The following is an 11,972-nucleotide window of genomic DNA, read 5'->3' as shown; positions in this document are numbered from 1 at the left end:
GCAGAACCTCCAGATGTTCTTTTATTTTTTTTTTTTTTTCCCCTCCCCAAGTCTGCCTTAACAAAAGATAAAAGCGAAGTTACAATGGAAGTTCTTCGGTGATCTGTCATGAAGTCATACAGTAGTTTGGTTAGATTGTAAAGCAAGTTTTAAGACTTAAATATTTTTTTCATTCCTTCTCTTTATACTACAGCCAATTGTGACTGTATATATAAATATAAAGTGATGTTCTGCCTCCCTTGCCAGTGAGGAAGTACAACCCAAAGCGTGTTTTACACAAACAAGCTGTAGAGGAAGTTGATCTGGATATGTTTTCTCTGTTGCAATAGTTTCCTTAGCCTTGCAATGACTGTTAGTTAACTGAAAAAAAAAGATGAAGCAACTAACTCTTAAAACAATAGTTGCATGTTTTCAAAACTTACTTTGTATTCTGTAAGTTCTTTAAGTTTTGGAAGGGTCTACTGAAATCTTTTTACATTAAAAAAAAAAGCTTTGTTTTAATCTTAAGTGGTAATTCTGTTTTTAATCCATTGAGCCACAGTTTAGTAAGTTACAATTGGAAACATTGAGATTAGTTGAGTCAACATGAGCCAGCAGACAGTCTCAGTACTTTGAGTGCAGAATCTTAGTAAAATTAAACTCGGATTTTGATCGGCTTCCTTACTTTCACTGAGGTCAAACCACAAAATAACAGCATTTTAAAGTATTTGCTGATCTTGTTTCCCATGTATTAAAGTTGAGTTCTGGAGCTGTTTGAGGCAAAAGCAGAAACGCTTGCATGCAAAATAAAGCTAGGGAGAGGTAAGCGAACAAGGTTGTTTTTATTACCCTGACCAAAGGAGGATAGGGAGGAGTAGATCACTTGCATCAGTGTATTGCTGGCAGATCTAAAAAGCACTTGCTGTAGCAACTTAAAGGGAGCAGGCTGTGCAAGGGAGAAATACTGCATGTGTTAGACACTTGAGATAGATGTGAAAATCGAGACCTTGGCTTAGGCTAAAGATAGGCTGGGATCATTTACAAGACACTGTATACACTTGATCTGTAATATTGAGGCTAGGAGAGTCACTGTAATATGGTAGTGAAATAATTTTGAATGGTGCATAAACAGAAAGACCTTAATGTAATTCTTTACTTCTCAGTTTTCTGCTTTTGTATACTTAGCCAGCAGCATTACCGTTTAATGTGGAAATGATGTATACAGCAATTTTCATCCTTCCAGAATGCAGCATGAAAGGAAAGTTATTTACCAGTAGCTCAAGTTCCCTTGCCAATGGTCTCTGCATATTTTCCTTTCTGTTTCCTTAGTTTGTGTATTCTGGATGTGGAGGCAGCAGCAAAATTTTGTGCTTTCTGCATGTGGTCTTGATCGTAAGGTATATGTCAGGCAAACTGTTTTAAAGACTGTGGATTTGGTATAATGTTTAATTAAAAATTAGACTTTGCTTGAATTCAACTAATTAATCCAGTTTTTCTTACAAAATATAGAATGTAAAAGAAGAAAGTAAGGGGAAAAAGGTCACAAAAATTACCTTATATAGTGACATGTAGTGGCAAAAAGATCATTATGTCTTTTCTCCTTCGCCTTTGGTCTTAGGCTTTCTGAATCCTGCACACGATCTAAAACATAGGATTTGTAACATGCTGACTTCTTCTATTCGGTAGGGTTGCATGGAGGGGAGAAGAAAAAGGGCATGGTATATGGTAGTCAGTTAGAATTACTGGAAGAATTTGTAATCCCTTAGGCAAAAGTTCCAGTTTCAAAGGCTGATGGACACAGATACGCAAACTGTTGTTTGAACTCATATTAATACTAGCATATACATAAATCATTTAATGTCTGTCTTCAGCTGAAAAATACGTAATATTTGGTTTCAGTATAGCTGCAGGTTTGTATTTGAGATGTGCCTTTGTGTTCATTAAAACTGATTTAGGATGTAGTAGTGGGTGAATTGGTTGATCTAACAAGTTTTGAGTCAACCTGCGCTGTGCCATATGCATTAATCCCCTTTACGTGATCACATAACACACTACTAAGTTATGTTTATAAGGAATATAAGGCTCATAGCACAGCTTTTTCCATGAGATAGTGTTGAACATTAGTCAGTTGAGGGGGTTACTCCGCTGTATTTTGCGTTAAGAATATATATAGAACTTAGGCTGCAAAGCACAAGAGCAGTTATTACCTATGGTAATCATGTGGGTGGGTAATAGGGCTGTGCCTAGCTGTGTTCAAGGAGTATAGGCATCTCTAGAGGAGGAGGAGATGAATAATGGCTTGGTTGGAAGGCCAAAACTCTTACCTGGTTTATCTGAGAGTTAACAAATCCTGGAAAGGGAGGAAGGGAAAACTGAACAGTCCTCTAAGTGGGTTTTAAGATCCTCCGCATATTAGAGAGCCTATGCTCACAGGCTCTGCCTCCTCAGATTAATCAGACAGTGTGGGTGATGTACAGTTACTAAGCCACACATATGCATCAAGACAAAGAAAACCCTGGATCACTGTCACTTAGAGAGTACTGTCTTGGGCAATGAAGTCATCCTCTTGCAAAAAAGTAATTATGACCATAAAGACTTCAGCCTCCCAGTTCACTAAGATAAATTAAGATAGTGTTGGCTAAATTAAGTTCAGACAGTTGGGTAACAACTTGCAGTGTAAATATATCTGTCTGGAAAGGGTTTTGGGTTTTTTAACGTCTGTAGCACAGTTTTTAAGTATGTGCAGCTGAATAACAGTAGAAAACAGACCATTAAAAGTAGCCCATAATTGCTGTATTTCAGAACAGGTTGGCTAAGGGGATCTTACAAAAGAAAATAGTTTGGGAGGAGGTTGTTTTAGCACTTCTGTTTATATATCACAGAACAAAATTATTTTCCATTTTGTATGCATAAGTTTCACCTACTATACTTCCTTTCAGAGCCTGACTGAAAAGTTAGTACACCACCACTAGATAATAACAACATGACTGACTGAGGTGGGAAGTCAGTTTTATGTAGCCTAGATAAATAACTGTTAAACTTCACTTTGCCTACATGGAAGATGCAAGATTTGATACATTCTTCAACTGAGGGAGAATAAATGTGCAAGCCTTCCAGCAAGGAGGAGGGAAACAACTTCACATTTCTACAGTGGACTTCCCTGTGGTTTGTAACGCTCTCATACCAAACAGTGAAAAAACCATAGAAGTCGTTGTCTTTCTCAAGGCGCTAAATTTTCAGATTTGCTTTGCAGCCAAGCTCAAGATCTTCATAGTTACTTTTTAAAAATGTTTTTTGGGGATATTTAGAACTATCACTGCCACCTTATAACTCTTTAAATTATTGTAAAAAATTTTTACTCTTCATTTCTTATTGGTGAGGATTTTTAGCTCTTGTGCCATGGTACTTGATTGTACAACTACATAGCATCCTCTTGCTGGCTTGTAAATCTCAGTTTAGGACCAATGTTTCCATTATAAATTACCTGCAGGAATAAAAATTGAAACAATTCACTTTTTTACCTTTAAGAATTTTATGTCACCATCTTAAATGTAACTGGGCGGGAGGTTGGGGGGAAGGGAGAAAAGCCATCCTATTTGGATCATGAGAAATTAAACTAGTATTCTTTGTAAGCTTTGCTTCTCTCTTTACTCAGGAGTTTTTCTGCCTGCAGCTCTTCCTCCATTGCTTCTGGGAAGGTGCTCTGTTTGCTAAGCAGAGCCTGCACATCAGAGAAAGAAATAAATTGTTGCTATGTGGAAGGCAAACTGATTCTTAGTTTAAGCAGTCCATAAACCTTTCCAAAGAAAAAACTGCCCACATTTAACTAGAAACTTAGTGATTTGTTTATGTGCATTTAGTTAACTGTTCAGATTTGTTTCTTCATGCTTGAGCCCAGAAGATTTTGAGACCCACTGAAGTTGATTAGTGTGTTCCCCATGGTGAGTTGCATTCACTGAAATGAGTTTCTCAGCTCCCCTGTGTTAACTGCATGGTCATGTAGTTTATCTCTTAAAGAAAAAAAAAAAAAAACAAATAAAAAAAATAAAAAAAACCCCACATGTGGTGAAGGTACAGGAGCATATGGCAATTTAACTCCACACAGGCAAAGGTGCTGCTGGAAAATATGGTTTGGTTGTTAGAAAACCCAGTAAAGGGAGTTTCTCATTTAACCTGTGCTTTATTTTGTTAAAATGGTCATAAATACCTGTGTTAGGGACTCTCCAGAGTAGTGGGTTCATGATTTAAAATAAATAAAATCTGTCTGATTAATCAGTTTCCTTTCTTGGCTTCTGGCCACTGAGCTTTGTTCTGCCGCTTTGTTGAGAGCCTTTACTCGGCTTCTGAATTCTAACTAGAAGCTGATCATGTCCATATGGACTTAATTCCTTTCCTAAATTATGCATTTAGCATCTTGGATCCTTCATGTGCTCATTTCTGTCTCCTTTCTTATGTTTTTCTGTTGGATAAGATTTGAATATCTAAATACTCTCAGTAATTTAACTATTACACTGGTTTTATTTATTCTTAGGTCTCCCAGTTTTGTGTTCAATTGACGCAAGCAGCCCAGAGCTTGAGTGCTGCTTCCTTCATAGCCTCTTTCCCTGGCAGCAGGAAAAGGAGGGCTGAAGGTGACTTCTGCTTTTGACTCTCTCCCTTCCTAAAGCACCTCTGAAAGCTGCCAGAGCAGAGATGCTGCAGTCTGTAAGCAAGAGTGGGATGGGGAAATGAGGGATTGCATTGATGAATGGGGCTGTCCCCTCCGATGGAAAGTGGGGAGGAACGAGGGACAACATGGCACTCCACTCTTGAGCTTCCAGCATGAGGAGAAGCTCACTGGATGAGCTTTTGTGTCTGCTCCGCAGCTCATGTGTGATTGGGACCGTGGAGAGAAGCAAGAAGTCTTTCCCCACCCCCCGCCTTGCACAGAGTTCCCTGAAACTTCACCCAGAGAAGCTTTACAGCAGTCATATGGTGAAAACTTCAGTCTGTATCAACTATTTCTGTAGTGTAGCCCAAGTACATTGTCTTTATGGCAAGTTTTAATATATCCTTTTCATAGCTCTGAGGAGAGGCAGTGACCTGTCACTGTTGAGTTCACGTGGAGGTGGCTGGGGAGTATTTAGTGCGCTGGATGGACAGCGTAGATTTGCTGTGTTGAAGGAGTTCATTGATTCTATAGTCTCATGGTGGACAAGAAGAGAAAAATAAATTCTGTAAAGCAAGTACTTTGGCCTTTCAGTTCTGAGGGCTGGATCTTGCCCCCTGTTTAAACCGCCAAGGAGATAAATTCTAATCCTGTGGTTATCATTTTCACTTGAAAGTCTGTTACGTCTGTGATATTTTTGTTGTTTCAGGTGATGATTACCATGTACCTTAAGTGTTTATCAAAAACTTTTATGCTTTCCCAGAAACTATGGGGCTTTGAGTTTGTCACTGTTTGGAGAATCACGGTTAATTTTTAGCATGGCAGCTGTAGCCTTCTTTCACATCTTCAGTATGTGCCTTCAAGAATTACTCTTCTCAAATGGCAGTGCAGAACACTCACATATTAAATATTTTTAGTAACATGAAAAGTGGAGAAAAGTTCTTGTTTCCTTTTGTGCCTTTTTTTCCCAAGATTTTTCATCCTGAAAGACAGGACTCTACTGTGTATGACAAGTAATATTTTCTAATGGTCCATTTTGTACAAACAATAGATTGAGGTTTGTAGAAGATGGACATTTCCACTAATTTCAAAATCTTGGTAATGCCCTATATACCTGGGAGCTGTGACCACAGGATTTCATTACCAGTTAGAAGAACAAGTTCAGCTGCTTCCTTTAGGGACACTGCCACTGCCCGGGAGATGTGTGTTTGTACGCTCGTCCCTGTGTCCATTTGCACACATAGAATTAATTACTCTGGTTTGCTATGGAAACCGTTCTTCTCTATCATATATAAATAAGGGCTAAGCATTTCTGGAAATTTAGAAAAGATGAAAGGAAGTGTAAAGAATGCTATAATTAACCTGTTCCTGAAATTTTGGCACAGTAAGAGCTCAGATTTGAAATTGGGTGTTGACTGAGATGCTGCTTGGTTCCCAGAGACTTTCTGTTAATTCTTTCATTACCTAAGTGAGCATATTCTTAGTCGCTAGCATGTTCTCAAATGTTGATCCTTTTCAAGAAACATGATGCCTTGCTGTTTTCACGATCAAATGTCTTGCGTCTGCCACTTCCTTTTTACTGGGGATATGTATTCCTGCTGTATTACAGAAATGAAGTAAGCATCACCTGTTCATGTAAGATGATATATTGTAGGCAAAGTTAAGTTTTAAAACTTAAGCAGAGCATGCTTTTATGTGCTGAAACGTTAGGCTAGAATCTGGAATACTGTTTAGTTTTACTTCCTAAAAATGTAAATTAATGTCTTAGTTCTGGTCAACAAACACAAAACAGCCTACAAGTAATGTGACAAGTATTGTAACTTACTGTGTGGCCAAAATGATTGGGCATTAAGAGATGATTAAAAGGAAAATTACATACTGTAGAACATGACTCATTATGGTCAGAATATACCAGTGAGGTAATGAAGAGGAAAGGAGGAAAAAAAAAAGTGAGTCAGGTATGCTGTGTAATTCAGATCCTTTGATAGTATAGTAATTATGGTATTTTGACATTATGCTTTGCAAATAACCAAACCTGGTGGCTGTCCCTGTCAGGCATTTCTTTCACAGGTAGCAAAACTGAAGAGCTGATGTTCTAAGCAAGTTAATTTTCCTGCTTTTTGCAGTTAGAGGCTGAATAGGGAGAATAGGCTGAACAGACTTGGTTCACAGTTCCCGACTCATCATCCTGACTCCAATACGGAATCAAGATATTCTGATAACGTGGTGTTTGCCTCTGTGTTATGTTTCCTGTACTATGTTTGCTGATATACATGGTCAGTGGTTTGCTTAATTGAGACAAGAGACGAGGCAAATTTTCAGATAAAAATTCAAATGAGAAGTGTTGTAGATAACTATTACAGTTGTGAAGCAGATATTCTGGTGCATAAAGGCTTGTCCCAACTGTATCGGTTGGTCTAATTAAAATATGTAACTTCCACCTACCAGCCTTGCTTCTCTGAACCTTAAATCATTTCAGTTGTAACAAAAACCTCTGTCTGAGGTTTATGTTTGTAAATTCAGCATTGCTGCTGGAATATGCTGCATCTCCACAGGAGGGCTCTGCTGGCATAGCTATCCTAGCACACACTGTGGGATGGTTGTGGGATTTTCGCCTACTCAGTTTCTTTTCCATTTCCCCAATAGAAAAGCGGGTGTTGGAGCTGCTGGGTGCTGCCCTGTGTGTGGTGCTGCAGACCATTGGAAAAATGGCTGTTGAGGAACTCCAGACTAGAAAGATAGAAGTGCTCCTTTTGTGCCAGGCTTGCATCTCCTTCCCCTAGCAAGAAGAGAGATTCAGGTGCTGCTGTCAAAAAAAAAAAAAAAAAAACAAACAAAAAACAAAACAAAAGACATTGAAAAAAAGGCTTTAATTTCATTTTTATGAGCATACCTTGCAATTGATACTTTTTAATGAATGTTAAGAGATTGCCGGTTACCTGGTTTTAGTGGGTTGAACTGGGGAAAAAAAAATATATTCCATGTCAGTGGTATATCTGATGTTTGAGACAGTTCATAGAGCTATAATAAAGTTGAAATTCTGTGTCTATATGGAAATACAACAGAGAGAAGAGATAGAAATGTAAGGGAAGAACTTAAAAAGAATGATTGTGTACTAAGCTTGTAAAAAAAAAAAAGGGGGGGGGGGATTTTTATTTTGATTTTGTGGGGGTGGGAGGTTGTTTGAGGGCTTTGTTTTTAATATTAAATCCGTCTGCCAAGGCCCACGTGGCAAGAATTGGAGCATTCTCCAGTGCGTGCTGTGGAATTGAAATGCCTGGAAACCATTAGTACCAATATGTGCTGTTTATATTGCTGAGACCTTATCCTACCCAACAGCAGTGATCGTGGCACTGGTGGAGAGAAAAGCAGGAGACATTTGCTGTGTTATGAAACTTAAGAAGCTTGTCTGCCTTCCTCAGATGCTGAAGTTTCCTTTCTCCCAAGGGACACTGAAGTGATGGCGACATCAAGACACGGTTGCAGCTACTGTGACAAGCAGGAAATCCTGCCTAGTCTCTCAAAACCAGGGAATATAGATCTGTAGCCCTCCTGCAAAACTCCTCAGTATTTGTATTTACATACTCTTGGTGTGAGTTTATAAGGTAAAGCAGCAGAAAGAAGGTCAGACGAGAGTAACGTAGATAAAGTTGTGGTTATGCAAACTGTGCTGCTATCTAGCTGGCTCCTTATTCAGCTAAAATAAAACTTAGTGGGGATTTTTTGTTGTTATTGAAGTTATTTGGCTAGGATAGAAACATTCCCAAGGTTGGCTTTTAACCCCCACAGGATCACAGCATTCAGCATCAACTGTCTGAATCATGAATGGGAGGAAAGGGAAATTGCTTGGAAGAAAGTAATTCTTCTATTTAAATTAAACTTTAACATGTGAAAACACAAATAGGTTTTGGGGCAAGAAATTAAGGCATTAAGTAATTCTTCTTTTTCTTCGTTAGTTTTTTGTTCTGGAGAAGTACCAAACAAATCTTACAAATACTTTTTGACAAATAATATGTTTAAATGCCTTAGACTTGGCTCTTCTGCGTTATACCTGACTATCACATGAACAGTAGCAAATGAAGCTGGGGATTATAGTTTTCCTACATCTGAGTCATAGAATCATAGAATCATTGAGGTTGGAAAAGACCTCTAAGATCATCGAGTCCAACCATCGACCCAACACCACCACCCACTAAACCATGTCCCTAAGTGCCTCATCTACTCGTCTTTTAAATACCTCCAGGGATGGGGACTCAACCACTTCCCTGGGCAGCCTGTTCCAATGTTTAACCACTCTTTCAGTAAAGAAATTTTTTCTCACATCCAATCTAAACCTCCCCTGGCACAACTTGAGGCCATTTCCTCTCGTCCTATCGCTTGTTACTTGGGAGAAGTCATTGATACTAACAGTTTTTTAGGAAGTGTGCAGTCTTTGGACTATAAATGGTTTTTTTCTTACCATTTTTGAAGTTGTTATCATACCATGAGCATGTTGCACATCAGGCTAAGTTTTGTGGGACCTTTAACTGCATACACCTTATAAGAAGTGAAGCTGTCTTCTGAATCAACGTTATGTCTCAAGTTTGGATTGAAGTGCATTGTCATTAAGTGAAATGATACTGGTTTTGGTTTATATTTCAGATAATGTTCAATACCAAGCTTGCTGAAAAAATGTGTTCAGTAAAACTCTTAGGATGTGTAGAATTGGAGACTTTTAACACATCCTAAGTAAATGTAGCTTTATACTCGTTGCACATCTTTTCTGCTAATTTATAATAAAGAGTGACTCTGGTAAGAACTGTTCTGGACTCTTCTGTAAGAGCTCACTTTGCAGAGGGCAAGATTCTTACTGTTTCTCAATAGCTACCAGCCTGTATTTTGGTGCTTATAAAAAGTCTTGTGATCCTCTGACAGTTATATATTTTGTGGTAAGTGAAACTTTGTATCAGCTATGTGTTGTTTTCCATCTTAACTTATTTTTATGATTTTGGACTCCTTTTCTTTAAAGCAGTTAACAAAACTTGACATAAATATTTTCTCTTTGATATAGACAACATTGCTAAGTCGTCTGGAACGAATATTTGAAGTCTGTTTTCCTTCCATGCCTGTTCTTGAAATGGAAGAAGAAATAAGTTCCTTGAATTGTTTGTTGGAAGGAGGTGACAAGCAGATGACAACTGAGGAGACCTTAGCAAATACTGGGTAAGAAGCCATAATGCAACAAACTTAAAATGAAGTAGAAACGTGTCTTCTATAGGAACTTAAAACATATAGCAGTAATTCAAAATCAGTTGTTTGCTTCAAGTGTTTTGAAAAACTATCGAGTAAAAATTAGGTATCTAGTAGAATGCTTGTTTTCAGTGACTATGTATACCAGGAGTATTTCACTGAGCATATCGACTTAGTCAGCAGCATATCATCTTCTTTTAAGTGATGTCTCTGAGTTAATCAGAATATGTCTTATTAGTTACACTTGATATGAATTGCTATATTTATTCATGTGATGATGAAGTCTAAGTAGGCCTTGTCCTGTCTGCTGTGGACATCATTTTCCAATTATAAGTCTGAACTATAATTGTTCTGAGAAGCCTGTGCAGTTTTAGTTCCCCTGGGTGTTGTGCTTGGGCGTAAGTTTAATTGGAATGTATAATAAGTCACCTGCATTAAAACTAGAATAAATATTCAAGGCCACTAAGCTGTTATTCCTGTTGATAACTTGATTTATGATGGGTTATATAGGGAACTGATGGACGTGTGGACAGAGCTGCAGGATATCCATGATGCATATGGGCTGAGATACCAGTGGGGTGGCTCCCACAGCAACAAAAAGCTTTTGTGCTCCTTGGGAATCGACACAAGAAATATTGTGAGTCTGTCAGTAAAACTTGCTTTCTAAATAATGGAGCTGCTTTAAATGTAGAATCAGGTGGAAGTCTTTTTGTGTGAATGCTTGTCTCTTAATTGCATAGCTGCACTGAACATGGCTTTTCATGACAGACCATCTGACAACTTAACTTTTTATAAGCCCTATTAATCTTAAAAGTTGCATTAGTTTTTAACCGTTGTGTTATATTTAACATAGTATTTACTCTCTGATATTAATCTTATACAAGTTATATAACATTGAAAAAAATATTATCATCACTGACACAGAAACTCTTAAGTAAACTTTGTTGTTGTTGTTTTATCAGCTCTTTACAGGCAACAAGAAACAGCCTGTTATAGTACCCATGTATGCAGCAGGACTGGTAAGCTGGTTTTGTTTTGGGGGATTTTTTTAGTGTTATTTTTTGTTATAGTTCCAACAGCATTATATAATGATGTATATTAAATGACATTAAGCACCAAGTGTGCTGAAAGATATTTTTGTAAGTATGGTTATGGCTTAGGCATCAGTAGAAATGCTAGAAAAGAATCATCAAATACACAATTTTCATTATGTGTGCAAGGAGATACTTTAAATGAAAAAAGTATCGATTTACTCATTTCATAAAGCAAGCTATTTATCTGATAAGGTGGGCTAGCTAGTGTAAGCTCAGTTTGAGGCATTTTCTAAAAAAAAAAAAATTTATTGAAGTTATTTATTAATTTGTATGCAGCGATAAAAAGTTCTTGCTGAATTTTAACTATTAAGTATAAGGTATAGATGTATAAATGTCAACTAAAACTTGACATGAGAAACTAGATCATTAAATAGTTGTCAAAAATGACAAAGGAACATGGAAATTAATCAAAACATCGATTCACATCAGCACTTGTGGGAAGCCCTGGCACTAAGACCAGATGCTTCAAAGGAAGGTTAGGAACTGCTAGATAGTTATGGTATTCCATTAAATGTGTGTAGGAAGTTTTCTCAGCGCGCTCGAGCATTCCTCTTTGTGCAACTCTTTCTCTGACAGACTGTTTGTTAATTACTTGATTGCATCTCAATATCCCTAGGTCAAGAGAGATGCATGGTAATGCTTTGCAGTGTTCTTGGCATATTAATAAAGGACCCACATATATATATATTAGGCTATTTATGCATACAAAAAGCATTGTATAGGCAGTATTGTGTTGCCTCAAGTGCTAAATATATGTATAGCAAGCATAATTTAGATTTCTGTAGATTGAAGGAAACTCAAGTAACCTAGTGCAGTAAGATCAACTGTTTTCACTTAAGCCGATATTCTGTAATTCCTGTTTGCCATTTCAGACTCTCTGCAATGTCTGTAGTAGTAAAAACATTCAGAAGATTTGCCATTTTTGCTAGTCTGAGCAGGATAAATATAGAATCGTAGAATCATAGAATAGTTTGGGTTGGAAGGGACCTTTAAAGGTCATCTAGTCCAACCCCCCTGCCACG

General features: G+C 37.6%; 1 protein-coding gene across 2 annotated transcripts in view; it reads left to right on the top strand.

Moving 5' to 3' along the window:
- The window catches only part of AFTPH (aftiphilin), a 39,126-nt gene that overhangs the window by 3,756 nt on the left and 23,398 nt on the right, over nucleotides 1–11,972 (top strand). For both annotated transcript variants that reach the window (XM_009290897.2, XM_009290890.2), the window contains exons 2-4: nucleotides 9,678–9,829; nucleotides 10,367–10,493; nucleotides 10,819–10,875. In XM_009290897.2, coding sequence (XP_009289172.1) covers nucleotides 9,678–9,829; nucleotides 10,367–10,493; nucleotides 10,819–10,875 — 336 coding nt within the window. The remainder of the gene's footprint in view (nucleotides 1–9,677; nucleotides 9,830–10,366; nucleotides 10,494–10,818; nucleotides 10,876–11,972) is intronic.

This window comes from Aptenodytes forsteri, unplaced genomic scaffold (genome assembly GCF_000699145.1).
Source record: "Aptenodytes forsteri isolate BGI_AS27 unplaced genomic scaffold, ASM69914v1 Scaffold346, whole genome shotgun sequence".
Classification (NCBI taxonomy): Eukaryota; Metazoa; Chordata; class Aves; order Sphenisciformes; family Spheniscidae; genus Aptenodytes; species Aptenodytes forsteri.
Note: the sequence above shows the minus strand (reverse complement) of the source record. Positions and strands in the feature narration are given on the sequence as shown.